Source organism: Aplidium turbinatum, chromosome 17, assembly GCF_918807975.1.
Source record: "Aplidium turbinatum chromosome 17, kaAplTurb1.1, whole genome shotgun sequence".
NCBI lineage: Eukaryota > Metazoa > Chordata > Ascidiacea > Aplousobranchia > Polyclinidae > Aplidium > Aplidium turbinatum.
The window spans coordinates 16,393,617-16,414,902 of record NC_137488.1 but is presented as its reverse complement, the minus strand read 5'-3'; the positions used below and the strand labels follow the sequence as shown (position 1 = coordinate 16,414,902).

At 39.4% G+C, this 21,286-nt stretch overlaps 1 protein-coding gene across 1 annotated transcript in view; it reads right to left on the bottom strand.

Annotated features, from left to right (window-relative positions):
* Positions 1-364: 364 nt before the first annotated feature.
* LOC145786614 (uncharacterized) overlaps positions 365-21,286 on the bottom strand; it is a 74,264-nt gene continuing 53,342 nt past the window's right edge. Inside the window, exons 6-8 of the mRNA XM_082598303.1 lie at positions 1,939-2,020; positions 1,430-1,597; positions 365-1,130 (exon numbers count right to left, since the gene is read on the bottom strand). Of these exons, the coding sequence (XP_082454429.1) occupies positions 938-1,130; positions 1,430-1,597; positions 1,939-2,020 (443 nt within the window). The 3' untranslated portion in view covers positions 365-937. The remainder of the gene's footprint in view (positions 1,131-1,429; positions 1,598-1,938; positions 2,021-21,286) is intronic.

Below are 21,286 nucleotides of genomic sequence, written 5' to 3'. Positions count from 1 at the left end.
ACCGGCGGTTCATTCAAGCACTACTTAGCGGCCATGGCCGCATGTTGCTTTAAGGCTTGACAGTAGGTTACATCATTATAACATAGCATGGTGCCCTTCTTTGTATACCGGATTATCATTATTGCTATACTTTATCTTAAAACTTCAAAAAAAAATTGGCCTTTTACTAAACAAAAGTGCCCTTTTTTCGTGAACTTGCCCCCCCAGTCAAAAATCGTTCCGGCGCCCCTGGAAACATGAAAGGACGTATCTTAAATTTTGGATGAACTCCAAGCAGTCGTTACCAAGTCCTTGTATGCAACTGCCACTCACATCACTCTGTTTGTTCCTTGTAAAGTATTTTACTGTAGCAAACTCAGGGTTGAATGCACCAACACTAAATAATCTAAGCGCTCAATTAAGCTAAAACCATATCAATTTTGATAACCTACTGTTTGAACCACCATTCTCCGCAAATCAGTAATCAAGGAATGTAATCGGCGGATTTCAGTTAGTGCATCAGGAAAAAAATAATCCGCGGAATAAGTTTTTTAATCAGTCGATGTATCTCATCGGTAATTGATCAAATATCGGTGCATCTGACCTGAAGTCTGAGTGAGGCTGCTACTGTAGCCTACTTAGCAACTGCAACTTTGCTTTGGTCAGTAAAAGCCTCTGCAAGGATACGAAGTCACAAGGATTAAGCTACCAAAGAAGGTGTTATCAATCCACCAGTAACAATTCAATCAATGTAATCTAATTGACTCGGTATTGCAAATGCATCTAAATAACGGGAAAAAATAATATTCAATACAAAATGTTATCAGTCATGGGCATGGCCCAATGTCACCTTCCCTTCTGGGTAGACTGCTGGTACCTTCACTCATTTTAAAGACTGCTTCTTCGATACAACGACAAAGTTAGGCTATTTAATCCGTACGTATGCAAAAGTTATGAGTTAAGACATGGTGGGTAGTTTTTTCCCCATTGTCAATGACTGAGTTAAGTTGCACGTCACTATCCAGTTTGTGACGTCTCGTATGCGTTTGTCTCCCCAAATCACGTGACGTGCAACCTCTCCATAAGTGGAGTTAAGAACGGCAAGTTGTTTGAGAGGTCTTTCCGAGGTACCGTCTTCCTTCTTCATTACTCTAAGTAAATGTAAAAAATACTTTTGTCTCGACACACATTGAAACAATTCTATTTAAAAGTAGTCCCTATAAGACCTTAGACCTCCTACCAACGCTTGGCTTGTCTGCTTATGGCAACAAGAAATTTCAATGTGTTCGTTTTCATTTTGTTTTCAACGGTTACATCTCCTTTTCAACCAATTATAATGTGTAAAATGCAGTTCTTCAGTTTTACCTTCGTGTTGATAATAAATTAGACAACGCCTCCCATAACAAACTAAAAAAGGCACAACCAAGACTGTGTTGCAGATATCTTTTACCTTGAATACAAATGCATTATGTAGATCTGCTTCCAGTTGATGATATTTTTATAAATAAGTTCAACTTCCGTCCAACTTGGTCGACATATAGTTCCCTTTGCTACTCGAATCTTGTCTGGAAAGTACTGGGCGATGCCCCAAGGAACCAAAACTGAATTAAACCCCCATCTGAAATTAGGTCATTTAACACAAGTTTAATAATTTGTTTTCAAATCTGGGTTTTGCACTCCAGACCAGTAGCCACAAAATTCAGTATTCCGAGATGAAACTTCGTCACTAAACTTTTCAGCAAAATCTTTCTTTGAATGATCCAAATTAGGGATGAATACAAATAGATGTGTCGTGCGATAAAAATAATCAGAAAAGTAAGTTCTGCATCTCTTCGTTTTTTGCTCTGTTAACTGTCAATGATAGTCAGTCCATATAGAATAGATAATCATTTCACTCAGTAAGTAGATAGACTAGAATTAATTATTTTATGAAAGTGGTTATAGATTCATTTTACTTACAGGTCATCCTTGAAGTATTTATATTCATGATACCACCTTCTCAAAAACCACGCATTGCGGTTAGCAAGAATTATTCCATTGGCTGAAAAGTAATATTTTAAATTTAATGCTATTTATTATCAGATAAATAAATTATTAGTCTTTTATTTCACTGTGTAGATTCTAACGATCTTTTTAAGCCTGATGCTGCGAGTTAGTTGTGGCAATATCGAATTACACGAGCTTTCGGAACACAGTTCCCTAGTCATGTGCTATGACGAATGGTGTTGAATTCAGTGAGTGGTTCTTTCATGTGGCTCTTTGGTTTAGCTTGAGGCTGCCGGCTGTTGAGTTTCTGTGCTGTTAGGCGCTATTGTGAAATTTTGTTGAATCAGTTGTTAGTAGATTAGGTGACGTAGTTCTTCCCTTTCGGCACGGTTGTTGATTTTGCCTGCTGATGAATATGGCCTCTTTGAAACGTAATTGTACCGCGTCATTTTCTCTGGCAATAATTTTAAATTCAAAGTCGGCGTGGCACTGTTGTTGATGATCAAAGACCGAACTTTTATCTGAACTAAGGTGTTCTTTGATGCGGGAGTGGAGTGGGCGGATCGTGCTGCCTATATAGCTTTCCCTGCATTTTTTGCATGTGATCTTGTAGACACAGTTCTTGGTGGTACACATTAGGGTGGGCCGTCGGAAACAGATCGCTTAGCAACTCGAGTTTCTTAGGAGGTTTGTCGAGTAAATGGCGAAATCGAAAACCATTTTTTAATTGAACGCCAGGAAGACGGCGCACAACTGGGACCTAATCGGTAAATCACCCATTCCAGGGATATTGACAGGGTTGCCATAACGTCCTTATTTCTAAGATTTGTCCTTATTTTGAAGAACTCTATCTTAGAAAATATTACTGTCCTTATTGCTAGGAAATGTCCTTCTTTTTGACTTGAGTCCTTATTTTGTCTTATTTTCAACAATTAGTGAATAAACTTAGTGGAATGACAGCCAAATCCCTACTACAGTAAAAGTAAACCTAGACCTGAGTTGTCTTGAGATGCACAAAGTATTTTTTTACGAACAATGAGTTGCTGGAACACATTGTTTCTGGCAAACAATATGGCATGTGATATATATAATGGCTCGTATAAATGCTGAGGTTTGTTCAAAAACGTTTGTTTTACTTTGTATGAAAACTTAATTTTACTGTTGTCCTTATTTTGGGGTTCATGTCGATGGCAACCCTAGATATTGCAGTGGCGTATATTCAGAGTTTGTGTGCCGCACACCCATCAAACATGGTTGATTCATCAATCATCATACAGTTAAACATGCAAGTAGGCTACTTGGTAGCCTATATAAATGGTAAAGGCAGGGTATACAAGTAGCCTAAGTACTTGGTAGCCTATATAAAAGGTGATGGCAGGGTACAAGTAAGTAGGCTTCTTGGTAGCCTATATAAAAGGTGAAGGTTTGGTATGCAAGTAAGTAGGCTACTTGGTGATGATGAAGGCGTATACAAGTACGATAGCCTAAGATGATGAAGGCGTATACAAGTACGGTAGCCTAAGTACTTGGTAGCCTACATAAAAGGTGATGGCAGGGTATGCAAGTAAGTAGGCTACTTGGTAGCCTATATAAAAGGTGAAGGCATGGTATGAGCATTGCAGGTAAGGTAGATATAAAAGTGAAGGCAAGGTAATATGGACTACTCACAGTACTCAGGTATCAGGTATATATTAGTGCTCAGAGAAGGCAAACAGGTAGGGTATTGGCCTACTGACTGAAGCAAGTACAATTGGGTTCTGTTTCAGTGAAAAGTTTATTCACAATAGTGGAGGGAAATTTAAAACAAAATTCGCAATTTATTACAGGTATTCAGTACAGTAATTCGTAGTGGTGGCGATAACCTACGTCGAATTTTACATTGATTGATTGAATACAATAGGCTACCGGTGGCAGTTTACCAATTAATTGCAGTTAATTGGTCTGCAATAGTTATAACATGGCCGCATATACTCGATCTGCTGATCCGGTGTTCGGCTTTGCCAAAGAAATGAATGAACTGGTTCTTCCCACCAGTGGTGACGTTCTCCGATATTGCGCCCAAGTGAAAGAACAATACAAAATCATGAAGAAGAAGGACACCGGAGATTGCAAGAAGGAAATGGGGCTGCGCGAAATGGCGGAAGCAGTGGCGACTAAGATAACAAGCATCTACAATTTCGCCACAGTGGCGATCATTACGCGTGAGGGAGTGATCAAGAAGATTCTGAAGCAATGGGCCATGGTTAAGATGAAGAATAAAATCCCCACGGCGAGAAAGACGGCTGAATGGAAAGCTTCAATGAAGGCCAGTCTTTGCCTCGACACTCTTTTCGACGTCGTTGACGACAAATCGCTGCATTCACGCGAGGTTGATTTTGTTAAAGACCAACGCGAAGCACGCATTGGTTTCATTGGATTGGAAGGCGGTGAAATCTGAGAAGAAGAGGGACGAGCGGAAGGAGCAATTGCTTTTGAGAGAGAAACGAGAAAAAGAGCGGGAAGAACGCGAAGAATGTACTCAAGACTCGGATGACGACAATACAGAAGAAACTCCTAGAAGGCGCTTCCCTTCAGAGTGCTCGATCGGCAGAGAAGAAATCGAAGAAGAGCAGGAGCGATGTACTTTCGATCTTCGTACAGTTGCGCGTGAGGCGGAAAGGTATGGAATTTCGAGTAGAGCAGCAGCTGCCCTCGCCACCGCAACATTACTGGACACAAAAGATGATTTCAATCGGATGATGGTAGTGGATAAAAACAAGCTCGTTCGTGCACGAAAACGGCTTCGTTTAGAGATGAATCACTTTGCTTCAATTTCGCTCGGCACAATATTCCAAGGCCTTTACTTTGACGGCAGAAAGGATAAAGCCCTTACATTGAATGGCATAACTGGCTATCGTCAAAAATCAATCGAAGACCACTACATGATGCTGAAATACCCAGGAGGTGAATATATCGACCACGATTCCATTCAAGGGCGTTCAACTGGGAACAAGATTGCCAAAACGATGTTGACTGCTCTTGAAGTCAAAGGAACTGACGTGAAAGGCATTCAGGTCGTTGGCTGCGACGGAACTGCCGTCAATACAGGTAAGCACACAGGAGCCATCACCAGCATTGAGCAACATATCGGGAGTGCGGTACAATGGTCGATTTGCCAGTTTCACCTCAACGAACTCCCGCTTCGCCATCTCTTCGGCGAGTTGGACGGGAAATCATCAGGACCGCAAACCTTCAAAGGATTTATCGGCCGTGTCGTCGCTAATGATAAGTACAAAATGGGAGAATTTGCAGTCGTCGAGTTCGAGAAGATAAAATCCAACCTGACAGAAGTCGATGAGGTGATGGATATTAGCGGCGATCAAAAGTATCTGCTCGATATCGTGTTGGTCATCGAGGGAAGTCTGCCTCCAGAAAGCATTCGATTCCGTGATCCAGGAAAACAGGGTCCTGCACGATGGCTTACTCTCGCTTCAAGGATATGCCGACTTTATATCTCGGAGCCAGAACCAACAGAGGCGCTGATAGAAATGACGAAGTACATCGTTAAAGTTTACGCTCCCATGTGGTTTACTATCAAGCGAAACAATAAGATTCACTTCGCTGCTCGGTCTTTCCTTCGGTTGGTTAAGCTGACTCGCTATCTGACAGGCCAATTAAAAAAAGTCGTCGACAGTTGCCTACAGACAAACGCCTTCGCTGCGCATCCGGAGAATGTAGTGTTGGCTCTTCTGCATGACGAGTCTAAGCCAATGCGTAAGCTCGCAGTTCATCGGATCCAGAAAGCAAGGGACGATTACACGGGTGGGATACGTCGTTTCGAAATTCCCAAAATAAACTTTGAGTACACAGACTTGACAACAAACTCGTTGCTCCGGTGGAGCGAGCAGAAGCTCACTGAGCCACCAATTTTACGCGATTTCAGCATCCAACAGCTCACAGAGCTTTTCGTCGAGACCGATTTTCCTACATCGATTGACAGTTTTCCGTGCAGCACACAAGCAGTTGAGCGCGCAATCAAACTCGTCACCGAAGTGAGCGATGAAGTCATCGGCCATGACCGCAGACATGAACTCATTCTGACGCGAACTGCTGCTCGCTCACAGCGTTCACGTTTTGAGTCAAAGAAAGATTACGTTCTGTGATTGTTTTTGACTGTGTTTACGTCGTTTTGTGTATTTTTTACTTTTTTAATTACCGCACTTTTTATTTTTTTTTGGAAAAAAAAAACGTTTTTTATTGTATTTAGGTGATATTGATTTTTTTGTGCGGCGTCTTCCCGCCGCCCGATTTAAAAAATTTTTTTAGATTAATTGTTTGTGACCTAAGCCTCCTATCTGAGCCGAGTTGCTAAGTGATTTGACAAAAAAGGTGCATTGACGGCCCACCCTAGTACACATGTCGTCGTTCCGTAGCTGGTAGTTTTGCAGCCGGCAAGGTTCGGATTTTTGTGATTTTTTAAGTGCGTTTCGGAGGGTTCGTGACCGTCGAAAGAGGCGGACTGGCAAGTCCAGGTCTTTGAAGATTTTCTTTATTTTACGATCCGCGTCGCCGCTCATATAAGGAAATTTGAAATGTATTGGGTTGTATGGTGTCTGTCCAAAAATCCAAGAATCAACAACCGTGCCGAAAGGGAAGAACTACGTCACCTAATCTACTAACAACTGATTCAACAAAATTTCACAACAATAGCGCCTAACAGCACAGAAACTCAACAGCCGGCAGCCTCAAGCTAAACCAAAGAGCCACATGAAAGAACCACTCACTGAATTCAACACCATTCGTCATAGCACATGACTAGGGAACTGTGTTCCGAAAGCTCGTGTAATTCGATATTGCCACAACTAACTCGCAGCATCAGGCTTAAAAAGATCGTTAGAATCTACACAGTGAAGTAAGCAACGATCATGCTGCTAAAAGCGAAACTCAATCAATTGCATATTAGTCTTTGTTTGGCACTATACAAGAACCCCGTAAAAGAGACCCCGTAAAAATGTGATAATAGCAATTGTTGTTCTTGCCTAACTTGGATTGTCGCCGTTGGTTTATCCTTTTTGCCTATACCACCAGAGGCAATTGGAAAAAAACGTGGTGTTAGTCTTTTCTAAATTATCTTTCTCCAGCATTAAAAAGTTAAAGTCAAATAGGGAGCTGCTTTGTTTATTTGATGTCAACAAGACTGGAAATCCCTTCACACAAATAAGTTTAAGACATGGCTGTATCCAATTTATAATCTAATATAACCTACACTTGGGTTCACGTACACAATACAGGCTACCCTGCTGACTACTGCTATACGTTACACGAAATGTATAATACAACACAATACGATAAAATATAATCAAATAATTTCATCAAAACGTAGACCACAAATAAGTTGCATCATGTAATCCTAGCCTTGGCTGTCACATTTTCATACATCTTACCTAAGACTGCCCAATCTGATTCTGCAAGTACCATTTCAAAATTTCGAAAAAAATCGACCGATTTTAAAAATACGCTATCGGTATCAATATATATTCCTCCAACCTCCATCATTAGTTGCAATCTTGCAACATCTGCTTGATGTTCAATTACCTACAAGGAAAAGCAAAAATGAACGACTCAATTACAATAAGAATTAACTTTCTCGATTGAATTCTGTACTTCTAGACTACTTTTAGTTTGTAATTGTAGTATTGTTTGTTGTCACCACCAAGTGTCGAACCCGTGCTGCTAGATATTTCACCCGCGGTACCGTTCCGCCACCATAGGTAGTCTAGAAGTACATGATTGAATACTGTAATGATCACAGACCAATGGTAAATTGTGTAAGACAACGACGGACAAGATTACGTCAAGAACCATCGAGGTTGCGTTAAAAAACATAACATTATGTGAGATAAAACTATAACAACAAGAACTACTGTAAATGAAACAAATGTAAAGTGAATTCCTTACAAAAATTCGTACTTTCACAATGTATTATTGCGTATTAGAGATTGTTGACCTTTTAGGAAGATACACAAAACTTTAAGACATCGATTACATAATTAGATAAATATCTATAACTTTGTGAAGAAAGGGGCGTTCTTCCCGGCTATCAGCACAAGGCTTAGCACTAACACGGTGTCGACCGCTGTTAATTCTTGCTACAATCGGCTGCCGAGAAACATCTATAACTTTGTTGGCAAAAATATTTACACTGATACTGTGGCCAAATATTGTCTGTGGTGGAGTTCGTTTGACCATTTTCAAGCGCACACCCGCAAACTGAGTTGCTATCTTCCAATATTCGCCAACAGGCACCGCATTGTGATGAAACAAAATGACTTTTGGTTGTTGATAGCGCAATGCTCCTATAAACCTAAACATCAAGACTTTGTCATCGAATATTTTATTTTTTGTCACACCATGAAGTGAAATTCGACAACAAACAAACAAACATTATTCAAACTACGTACAAATTAAAACGAAACAAAGCTAATTTAAACATTTTCGGCTTCACATTGTGCCCTTCTCAAGAATATTAACAATTGCATGTTTAAATGAGAAAATGGTGACAAAAACACAAGTGTCATTTAAAATCTCTTGCAAGTTACACACGCCATGTAATGGTCAACTCTAAATCTTCTTTCAGCTCCAAACCAAATGAAATGAACGATATTTGGAACTTTATACTTCGAAGTCTTTAACTCTTCAAGAACTTCTGGAATCTGAAAAAATCAAGTTTGTACAACTGTACATATGCAGACGGCCCGCTGTTTAGCCTTATCGTTACCAAATTACATAATTACATTGAGCATTGGTATACTTTTTATTGGATTTGCAAATACATATACGTGTAGGCTATACTGTATAATGAAAATTGAATGGGGCTGTTCACCAGGCATTTTTAAAAAGCCTTTAAGAAGAAGATTAAATGCTTTTCTTGGGTTACCTGAAGCGGATCATCATCTCCCAAAAGAATCCTCAACCTAGTTTCTTTTCTTAACAAATCGTTTAGTAAGTAGACATTAATTTGCTCGTGTGGGTCATGCAAACGTGATCTGGGGTTCGGGGTAACCCAACCCTGAAACAGAGATGATAATATCGAAATAATCATAATCATTAAATTTTTATTGCTAAAGAAAAAGTATGGTCTTCGAAACGCTTTTTTGATATAAATTTAATTAGGTGGCTCTAAATTATCTATTCAAAATGACCGAGATTTTTCACCACTTTATAAATTAGTTTAGTTCAGTTCAGTTTGTTTTTATTTCTGATCATCACAACGAAAAAAAAAACAATATATGACAAACATAGCAGAGGTCCAGAAAAAGGTAGAAGCGGCAAAACGCGGACGTTTTAGCGTGCATGATGCCAAAGCAGGACAATCAGTTTAAAATATGGCACGGTCGCTACACCTTAATAAATTTTTTATAAATTTAGAAAAAAGTGAAAAAAAAAGACTAGTGAATTTTTTTTTTTAAACAATTTATATAAGCAAAAAATAAACAAAACAAAAAAAACAAGACAAAAAAACAGTTGCTATGTTGATCGACCTTAGAAGTTAGAAGTCAACAGCATAGCAACTTAACACAATCACACCATATGTATATTTCGACTACTTTTTCATTGGCTCCAAGTATAATTCTCTTTAAAATTTTCCTCATTTAGCAGGATTTCCCACCTATTCGGACTAATTTTGTTGATGGCGTAGATTTTTCTGGTGCGCTACTCTTACATTTATTTCAAACGTTTTCTCAAACATTATTCCACAAAATTTGCCCTTTTTGTTGCAAGCCTCGATTTGTGGGCTATAAAGCTTAATTTGATTTTTTTAAATATCAATCCACAAAAGATTTTTTTTGACAAACGTGACTCAAAAAAATAACACTCTATCTGTGAATTCGTAGGATTAAGCCATGCAAAAAATAGACTACTCCTTGCCTTAATTAAATCTATTGAAATGTAATAAATTGTTCTAGAATCTAGACTAGGGTTGCCATACCGTCCGGAAAATTCCGGACATGTCCGGAATTTAGTGTTAAATTTTGCGTCCGGAAGGAATTTTAAAAAATGCTCAAATGTCCGGAATTTTATGATGGGCGTTTTGGGAGAATTAGAAATTTTTTTTCTAGAAAATTCGCTCAGCCAGCTCATTTTACTGCATCTGCAATCGTACTGTGCAACACTGCCATTTTTTTTACTACGAGGTTGTACGAAATTATGATGTAACAGAGCGTTTGATTTATCAATGATGTTTACCACTTAGAACTTTATGGAGCTTTGGAACTTTCTTGAACTTATTGACCGTTGTGCTGAATCAGAATTGGTTAGATATAGATCACATGCTGCGAAAATTACTAGAACATTCCAACAGACTATAAAAGCAGGCGATTTCGCACATATAATCAGAGATTTACTTGAAATGTCATAGAGGAAGCCTAGTGAAATTTTGATATAGAATCCTTGACTAATTTTTATGGCTAATAGTTCGGTAGCGCATATATGGTCTCATGAAATAGTCATGCACTGTCCGGAATTTTGCTTTTTCAAATATGGTAACCCTAATCTAGACTGTAGTAGCCTATACGTTGTTTGCCAAAATCTTGGGCAGATGAAAACCAGATGGCGTGCTAACATTTGTTCAATTTCAAAGTCAATTAAAAACTAAACTCGATAATATAATCAAAGCATAGCCATTCTGTTACGAGTACGACAGTAGAGCATTTATATTTTTCAAGATATGCTGCATTTAAAACTATTTAAACTTATGTATACTTACTCTGCGAAGAGATAGTTCTCCGAGACTTTTTGACTTGTATACCGGATCTTTGTATGTCAAAGTAAAATTATAAGCAAGATGCTTTTTATATTCGGTGAAAGATAAATATTTTTTTGTATTTTCCAATTGAATAATCGTATTTTCATGATTTCCATGGCAGTTATGCATAAGAAAGTCTTTAAGATCTGTTTCTTTTAAAATGCTTTGCCTGGTTTCTCCATGTTGCCAAACATCTAAGCCAGAGGAATTTATTGTTGTTTGGAAAGGAGTGAACGGTGTATTAAACAAGAGGTTTTCCGAAAAGGAGTAGTGTTTATCGCTTCTTTTCACGTAGATTATGAAAGCTGCGAAGACAAGCAGCATAGTTAAGCACATGGGCCTAGGTCGTTCGAGTATTCTGTGCATCATAATATATCAACCTGCCATGAAAATAATGTACAATGGCCTTTAGCAGAAAAGAATGTAGGTAAATGTTTTCTGTAAGAATCTTTCTTAGGCTACATTTCTTATAATTTCTCTTACGGTAAAAGTCCCTCATAATATATTACGCTACATATCCCTCATAATATAAGCCACGTGGTTGGCAGATCCTTTTGCAGTTTTCGTGAATACTTTCCAGAACAACAGCGCATTTTTAATAAATGATTTTTACCGATTACCTATCAAAAATAACTAACACATTTCATAAAAACTTCGAAAATCAGATGAGGGATCACAATAATTATGAAGTGTGTTATGAAGAAAAGGATCCTCAGTCTCACTGAAATCAAAGCTTTCGAGAATCCTAGGCCTGCTGTATAGTTGTTTGAAACAAACAAAATTCCGAAGAAATTATCTTTGACATGCTCCGTCTCAACTGCGAAAGTTACGCTCTATCTAACTAGACCAAATAAAGTGGACCAGAAAAGCACTTTTGTGATAAATGGATCGCTTCACTTTGTTTTTCGATTGAAGTTCTTCAATTTATCAATCTGTTTTTGTGGTGACTTTACTTTTACAGTTAAGAAATTCAGCTTGACTGAGCTTACTTGAAGTTGAATGTCATAAATTATCAAAAAAAAAATATGTGCATTACTTAGCAGACAGTTAACTACGCGCTACTCTGTAACCAACAACTTCACATGAACTGAAGATACAGCATGTAAGTAATGGACAAGGTCCTTTCTTGCAGGGTTGCCATTTGTACTGAGCACAGCCAAACTAACTTTAAAATCAAATTACGGGTATACATCTAAAGCACAGAAAACCCATTGCAACTTTGGTTTTTCCTTGAATGCAGAAAAAATCGGGAACAAAACAAAAGCAACACTTTATTGCGTTAGCTTAATGTCCAAATACTAAATGTAAATTTTGTTTCTGTTAAACAACAACATTTACGGAAACGAGAAATTTTGCATATTTCAACAAACATCTAACACTAAATGAATTCTTTCAATGAATTTTTGTAATAAAATTAGTCATTTGTTTCTGCAACTTAATCCAAGCCAGTGCTGCCGGATTATTTGCACAGTTTAAGGTTAAATTTTGATGATTTTATGAACTTCGTGGCCAAATTTACTGGTGGGATTCTTTATCAGCAGTTGAGCGTAACTATAGCCATAGTCCAGTGGTTCTCAAAGTATGGGTCGCGACCCAAACATGGGTCGCGCAGGGTCAAAAAATGGGTCGCGCTATGGTGATTCAATTCTGCTTAAACGAACTTTATTCATTTCATTTTTCAAGTATTTTCAATTCCATTATGACTGAATTATGAATTACTTCTATTATGACTGAGTTATTGCATCGTAAGCATTTTATGTGGCTTCATCTCAGTAACCTGGAGTAATGCATCATGTGGTTTTCTGAGAGTTTTGATGGCAGCCACTACAGTATGGCCATAGCCAACTACAGTAGCTGCTAAGACTCGCTTGGTTTTTCAGAGAATCGCGTTTGTTATCAATTTTAGATAAGTGGGAGGCAGACAGTGCAACGAGGAATAGCTAGGAATGCAGTTCATTCTTTTACGTTTACGAACAGAGATAATTCAGTGCACCGGCCGTGACTATAATATTTTGCAGGATTTTTGATGTAGGCCTAATCATTAGGTAGACTTTCCACAGCTTTACAAGGAGTGGATGTTAAAATTATGTTACTTAAACGACATCTTCACCGCAGTGAACGATCTTAAGACATCAATGCAAGGCAGAAATCAAAATATTATCACTCTCTCTGAGAAGCAGTCTGCCTTCAAAGAAAAGCTGCAACTCTGGAAGAAGAAACTGGAGCGTTTCCATCCATGAACGAGTATCTGGAAGAATGGAATCAAATTGCAATTAGCAGATTTGATGTCATGAAACCCATCTTATTGGAGCATTTAGAAAACCTTCTAAATCACGGAGTTCGATCGCTACATCCCGGATATAAATCTGGCATCTCAGGTGTGGGTCAGAAATCCGTTTATGGCAAAGGTTGACGACATCAGAGGATATTGCAGGACTACAGGAAGTGCTTATCGAACTGCATCACGATCAGTTCCATCGACAACTTTTTTCCACAGCGTCACTTGGACGATTCTGGATTCGGTTAAAAAGGAAAGCCAATAATTGATGACGAAACAATGACTTTTCTGCTCCCGTTTGCGACCTCGTAGCCTATCTGCGCGGGCAAGGATTTTCGGCACTGACGGTTAATAAAACCAAGGCTCGCAATCGCCTCTATCCTGGTGACGGTCTGCGCATTGCGCTCACTAAAATAAAGCCGTGTATTAAAGATATTAAGAAGGAAAAACTTCAGTTTCATCAATCAAACTAGAACAAGTCCGTCATTTGTTTGTGATAAATCCTTGTTTCATAGCACTGTGTACTACAACTAGTTGTCTGTGTCTTTTTCTATTTCACGTATATTAGAAAGAATACATTTTTTGATGTTTGAGGCTTGGGTCGTGAGATGTTCATAAAACTCAGATTTGGGTCGCGCTCAAAAAAGTTTGAGAACCACTGCCATAGCCTAAACTGTAGATTGAAATGTCTCACTGGGATAGGTAGCCTACCCAGGGCTGTTGAGAAGATATTTTGGGCCCGGTACCAATGAAATCCTCGTACCCCAAGTGAAATCCGAAAATAATAACCATTTTGCTTTTTAAATGATGGGATACCTCACCTCAAGAGCCCTTTTGCTTTGCCAAAATCACCCATTTTTGACCTGTTTAGCCATGATCCTGGCTGTGATTCCTGTGAAACTCTATATTTCAATAGAAAACACTTTCACCTAATGCCTCTCTGATGGCTCACCACTGAAAAATCAATTTCTGGACGTTTAGCATGATTTTGAGAAATGTGGAGGGAATTAAAGCACTTATCGCCACTAGTGGTGAAAAGGCATTTTGCCTAATGCTTATTTCAGGCAACTTATAGCCTACACATCTTTTGAAATTTCTCAATGGGTTTAGTCTAATAGAAAAATACCAGATTTATTTCAGGTCTTCAGGCAAAAAGAACAAGTCAAAAATGGGTATTTGGCAAAAATAGACAAGAAATGTTTAGGGCTCTAGAGACAGGATATCCCATCATTGGTGCAAAGTGCAAAATGGTTGTCAAAATGGTTTTCGGATTTCTCATAGTCAAAACCATAGCAATTAATGCGAGAGGCTAAAAAAATATGAAAGTATTTAATTTTGGACAGGTCTAATCTGTGGTACATAAGTGTGGCACTGGTCCTGAAATGGTTAATGTGTGATGGTTGCAGAGAAAAACACAGATTTGATATGGGGAAAACGGACTTCATTTTCAGATTCTCCTACCTCGAAAACTCATCTTATCTTTGTTGAACCAAAAATTGTGTTGACCAGTGATCAACAGCTAGCGAATCTTTCGCAACATACGATAGAATAAATTCTGCTTGTATGATTGAGCTGGTGAAGTGGAGTTGTTGGAGCGTTCCGTTCCCAGATAAATCAAATCTTTTTCATTTTAATTCATAGTTCCTACAACAACTTAAGCTTTCGAGTAGCCTGGTCTTTTTTCCTGCTTTCTCTAAATTTGATTTTCTTTAACTTTCTTTAACATTTTTCTTTAATTTTATTAAATTCATAAGTTAATTGTCCATTGGACAGTTCTTTATCGCAGTATAAATAGGCAGAGATGTACGTATGCGCCGCAAATTCTACGCCGCATACATGCGGCGTAGACTTTTTGTTTGCGCTAACGCTTGCGGCCACATTTTTTTGGATAGTTTGCGCTTGAGGATGCGCCGTAAAGTTTTCGCGGTTTTTTAGCGCATAGCGTCAACGCATACTTTTTAATGTCTTAGTTGTTGTTTGCAATTTTTTTTGTCAAACTGCGAAATGTTAACGTCTTGCAATTGCCCATTGTTCTAGTGTTGTGTCACAGTGTCATCTATTGTTCAGTCAGCTGGAGTTTGTTTGTATATATGCCTTTGACGCTAGAGTCCCACGTGGAGACTGAAGTCTTGCAGAAAAAAAGAAAGAATTAGTTAAAACAACTTAGGCCTACTGAGAAATTACGGGTCAGAACAGGAATGTAATGTAAGCAAGCAAGTACAGTAGGTATGTTGGTAATGCCGCTCCATGTAAAATGTAAACAATGACTTGGCTTCGTAGTGTGAAGTTTTTTTAGTCAAGCAGTGTTGAAGGCGTTTGTAAGCAATTGTGAGCACTTTAATTTATATTAGTTAAGTCTTGCATTTTGGGGCAAATCAGAAACTTCTCAGGCAATGAGCAGTGCAGCCTATGTATCTAAACAAACTCAAATATTTGGTCTCCAACCGTGATTGCTTGCATAATGTTGTACCGTACTCTGTATGTTATATGTAGTAGGCCTACATTACTTTGCCGGTTATTCTTGTTGTAGGCTATGTAGCGTAGACTGCGTAGTAATGTGTAGGCCTACATACAGTAGGCTATCAATTAAGCTAAGGTAATTTTTACTTGACAATTTATACATTCTGTTGCGTAAGTATGTAATTATATATGTTTTGTAACTTGATGAGCAGTTTAGCAAAACATGCATCCAGGGGCCAATTGTGAGAGGCTTTTGAGTAGCCTACTGCTAATAACACTAGTACCGTAATGCTAACTATCCCTGAATGCTAATAACAAAGAGTTGTGTAGTTCAGAATCTAAACTTGCTTGTGTCTGGCAGTTTTGTCTTCCATTAACCCACTTTTTAAAAATCTTATCAGAAAAAAGCATAGGCCTAGAGCTTACTGAGAGAATTATGGTATTAAAAGCAACATTAGTCTTATTCAAACGGAATTATTTTAAAAAGAGTGTTTTTTATAATGGATTTTTAGGGAGCGACAGTTAGTAGCCTATATTACTAGGAGCGACAGTTAGTATATTACTAGAATTTTCTTGATAGGCATATGCTACAGTTTCTTACACTACACTATTGTATTCAGGGAATAACTTACGGTAATACTAATCTCCAAGTGAAATGGAGCATGATAATACAAATCCATGGCCCTACATGGAAAAGTATTTTAAGCTCTTCTTCGTAAGGCAAAAACTTATATTTTCAATGCCAGATGTGCCTTCCGGCCAAAAAGATAATTTCTTGTAACGAGAAATCGCGAAGTGGCTTGAAAAGTGTGTTGTTTCGAGTGGTTTATACCGTGTGAATGTTGGGCACCTAGCAAACAAAATGAGTTTGCGCTAGAGTATGCGCTAACGCTGACGCCGCCAACTTTTTTTACAAGTTGCGTTGACGCATGCGGCGTATAGTTTTTCGAACGTTTGCGTTTGCGCTGACGGCGTCAATATTTTTTGTATGCGCGTACATCACTGTAAATAGGTTAGTCGATTGAACCTCGTTTAGGACTGTAGGCCTAATCCACAAAATGTAGAGAAGCATAGATTTGAAATTGCTCACGTAGGCTGCTTGGATAACAAGGCAGCTTTCTTTAGTTGTTCAACAAGGCCTCTGAGAGAAATTTTCACTGGGGGTACGAAGAGTCATTCCGGACCCCCTCTCACTCCGGGCCCCCTTTGTTTTGGGCAAAAAGTGTGATGTTTGCTTAGGCGTATTGCACACCACACAACATTTTACTGTAGAATTGGACATCTGTGCCCAATGATAGTATCAGGCTGCAATAAAACTATTATTTTGTGTTGTGCATATCTTGTGATCTGTCCCTCGCCAATTTGTGTATCCTGCATTAAATTCGTGTGTCCGTTGTTGATGGTGCTGTTGAGAGGTGTCGTTTGTATATCTTTAATGTAAAATTTTTAAATTCATTTTTTTTATTTCTTTTAGATGTAGCTTATAATTATTTCTGAAGAGGACACTATGTGGTGTCGAAAACGTTGGATTTAGTAGTTTTTTCATGTTTTTTTTGTGTTTAATGTTAAATCCGTTAACGTTACTGAGTGTTATATCATATGTATCTGATACAAGCCAAGCTCTCTACCAAGGCTCAAACATAGCATCTTGTTAAAACATAGTCAAGTTACTTATCTGACCAATCCTAACCTTTCTTCATTAACTTTTGCATTCACCACATGCCCAGCACTAGCAGAGGTGAACGAGAGAAGTCACTTTTTTGACTCCGGCCCCGGTCCTGCTCCGAAAGTATTCTCCGGCTCCTGCTCTAACTCCGAAATTCATTTTGAAGTGAAATAAGCGTGAAACTACCTTTGTCAAATAGTTTTTAAACAACACAAAAAAAACACCCGGGCTTTTTGCAAATAGGGGAGAAACCGGGGCAAGTTGAGCAGGATTTTTTTTAAATCTAATATTTTTATTTTACTAACGTTTTCGAAGACTCAAGTATTGCATTTCAAAAACATGCTAATAAGCCAAGTTTTAAGAAAAAAACTGGTTGGTTTTATTTATTATTTTGCACTGTATTCAAGTTTAAGTAACGATTGCGCAACTTGCCCCGGATTTTTTTTCCGGGGAAAGTTGTGCAACACCATGGTGGGCAAGCTGTGTAGCACCATGGGGTAAGTTGAGCAACACTAGTGCCAGGGGCAAGTTGAGCAACATATTACGATCATATTACAGTTGCACAACTTGCCCCGTCATCAATTGCACAACTTGCCCCATTCGCACTTTTTTTAAAGAACAAAAAATTTCAAGAAAACCAACAAATGTACAAAAAAATTTTACCTGCGAAAATACAACTACATCACATGTCTACTGACCCCTACTGCTAATGTTTGACTAGTTCTATTGTGCATCCAAAAAATCAAAATTTCATTTGCATCCGAATTTAGATCCTAAGACCTAAACACCTTATATCGTTGATCAAGCCTAACCTGCCCAAAAAACTGATAACTGCAATTCACGTGCTTCAAAGGCATTATAGGTAAAATATAATAATGGCGTTAAAGATTCATTACGCTCTTTATTTCCTTTCAAACGGGGATTGCACAACTTGCCCCATTGCACAACTTGCCCCATTGCACAACTTGCCCCGGACTCCCCTATAATTGCAAAAATAACTTCGAACAAAAAGTAAGTGAGTTCTCAGATATGTTGGATGCTGACATACATCCTGAGGATAGCGCCTCAAATGTAAGCACTAGGATGTCTAAGAGTTCGTCTCGGATAGTTGCACAAATTAACCTACAGCTAAGAAGAGAGGAGCTCCAGATCCAAGCTGAGGCCGAAGCAAGAGCTGCTGAGGCCGTACGCGCAGAGGCTGCCGCGAGAGCTGAGGCCGACGCGAGAGCTGCTGAGGCCGTACGAGCAGAGGCCGCCGCGAGAGCTGAGGCCGAAGCGAGAGCTGCTGAGGCCGCCGCAAAAGCCGAAGCGAGAGCTGCTGAGTTCGCACTCAAAGACGCTCAGTTGAGGGCTGAACAACGTAAAGAGGTAGTTTTAGCTGAATATCGATCAGAGTTGGGCTCCCGGCGTAGTTCTAACAAGGGCTCTTCTAGCCATTCCAGAAGTGAACATCAATCACAGTTTAATTTACATAACCTTTTCCAGACGCCTGTTCAATCTGTAAGTGGACCAGTGCAATCCACACGTTTTCAAGCTATTTCAGGAGGTCTCGGGGCCGCGGCTAAGGATCTTCCAAAGGATCTAGAGCCAAGGCCTGCGAATTTTAGCCGAACTCCTCCCCCAGAGCGTACAGGTCACGGGGCCGCCATTAGCAGTAATGTTTTGCCCTCTTCACAGTTTTCTGCGCCGCTAGTTTTTGATCGCCCAGCTACACGTAATTTGCGTGATTGTGAGAGGCGTATCGCGTCTCCTGATTTTAACGTTTGTGAGGATCGTGATCGGGCTGTGCATGTGACTGAGCCCCCTCACCCCCTTAAGGGATATAGCTTGTCTTCTCCCGCTAAATCGAGTTGTCAACAGCAGGATTGCTTTTTTGAATACGAAAATAGTAGGACGTTTTTCGATAAGGCGGCCTTGATTGGTTACGATGGTAATAATATGCCATTTATCTTCTTTAAAAATCGTGTTACGGCCTTAATGGCAGCTTCGCCCTTTAAAGGAACTCGTTTGACTTTGTTACAAGCAGCTAGTGTTAGGACAGCTGCTCAAACGATTGCTAATTTGGTTTCCGACACTCCTGGCTTGTCAGAGGAAGACAGGATAGAAATGTCGTTAGATCGCTTGTCCCAACGTTTTGGAGTTCGTGGAGGTCTTTTCGCCGAACCGGAAATTAGAAAGTATCGCTATGGTAGCAAATTAACTTCGATCTCTTCCAGTGATTTGAAAGAGTTTAAAGATGAATTGTCGCAGTGTCTGCTTTACGCGCAAGCTTATGGTCAGCGTGATAAATTGGAAGGACGTTTTGTTTTGGATTCGGCTAAGCAACTCCCGTTTGACGCTAAGCAGCGTTATCTTGACTTTTTAGGTGATCAGTATGGTAGCACTAATGAGCCTACTTTTCAGAGTTTGTTTGAATTTGTAGTACGGGAGGAAACCCGTAAGTCGACTGATTTTAGCATTATGTTAATGGGCGATTCTGGCGAGTCGCAGCATTTTAAAAAGTTTGGCAAAGGAAAATTGTCTTCATGTCCGGTTAGGCAGACGTCGGTAAAACCCCATGATAATGTGATGCCAGGGAGTTCGCAGTACTCGACTGCTGTTGGCGCACCGCGCGGTGGTGAGGCCAGACGTAAAAACCTACCGGCATGCATTTATTGTTCGTCACGTGGTCAAGTTGAACATCATTTTTTGTCTAATTGTAACGATTTTTTGCGCTTGACACCTAAAGATCGGAGAGATGTTATTGTGAAAGCTGGCAAATGTTTGAATTGTTTGCGCCAGCATATGGTTAGGGACTGTAATCATGCAAACAACTGTCGTCAATGTGGGCCTAACAACGATAGGAAACACTATTTTCTTCTGCATGATTTTTACGTGACGTCACGTGATTCTCTGGATTCGATCGGCAAAGATTATGCTGGTGCCAGAGTTCCTGTGCGTAATGTTAAGATTGGAAATGTTAAAGCAGCCTTTAACCGCGTTACTGCTGCTCGTGTTTTGAATCCAATGACCGGTAAATCGAAGTTGGTGTATTGTCAGCATGATCCTGGTTCGCAGTTGACGTTTGTTTCGAGTGATTTGGTGTGCGAACTTGGCGTTAAACCGTACGATAAAGCGTCGTTTAAAATGGATACCCTGGCTGGTCAGAAAGCTACTTGTGCTGACCTGGTTAAACTCAACATCAAGTCGTTAGAGACGGATGAACTGTTTTGTGATATAACCTCGGTGGTTAACCCAGCTTATTTGGGCTGACGATGTTAAAACTTTACCGCATAAGCAGGATTTAAGTGGCTTCCGTCATTTTCATGACGTGAATATGTTTAATTTAAGTGAATGTAGTACTGTAGATATACTGATTGGTAACGACAACGCTTATTTGATGTGGGCTAAAGAAGAGCGTGTTGGTGAGAATCGTAGTGAACCACATGCTTTGCTCACTCCGCTCGGTTGGTTGGCTTGTGGTGGTAAGTCACCCTTAGATGAAAGCATTGCTAATGTGTGCAGAGTGCAGACGTCTTCAGAGTCGGATGTCATCTCTGGCTTTCAGCGTAAAATTGAGTCTCGTGATATGGAAATAGCAGACCTGAACAAAGTCATTCAGGATTTGACGTTGCAAAATGAAACCTGTGAATTGTCTCGCAATGACATTTTGGCTAGAGAACTTGTTGAACCGAATATTGAGTTGAAAGATGGTCGATTTGAGATACCTGTACCGTTGAAGGAAGATATTGATTTACCTAACAATTATGTGTTGGCGTCAGATAGAGCTGCTGCTTTGAGAAAGAAGGCTTTAAAACAACCTGAACTTCGTGATTTCCTTGCTGACACCATGAAAGATCTTAAATCTAATGGTTATATTGAGCGTGCTGGTGAAGCAGGAAATGTAAAGGGATTTGAGTGGTATTTACCATACTTTGTGACGTCACAATTAAAAAAGCGCATTGTTTACGATGGCAAGTCTGAATTTCGAGGAACTTGTGTTAATGATGTAATGTTTTCGGGTCCTGATTTGTTAAACCCTCTGGTAGATGTCTTGGCTAGATTTCGGCTTAGTAGATTTGGTTTCGTGGCCGATATGACTATAAGCACTTTTTTCACATTTTGGACACTTCAATACGTAAGCCTAATTTTA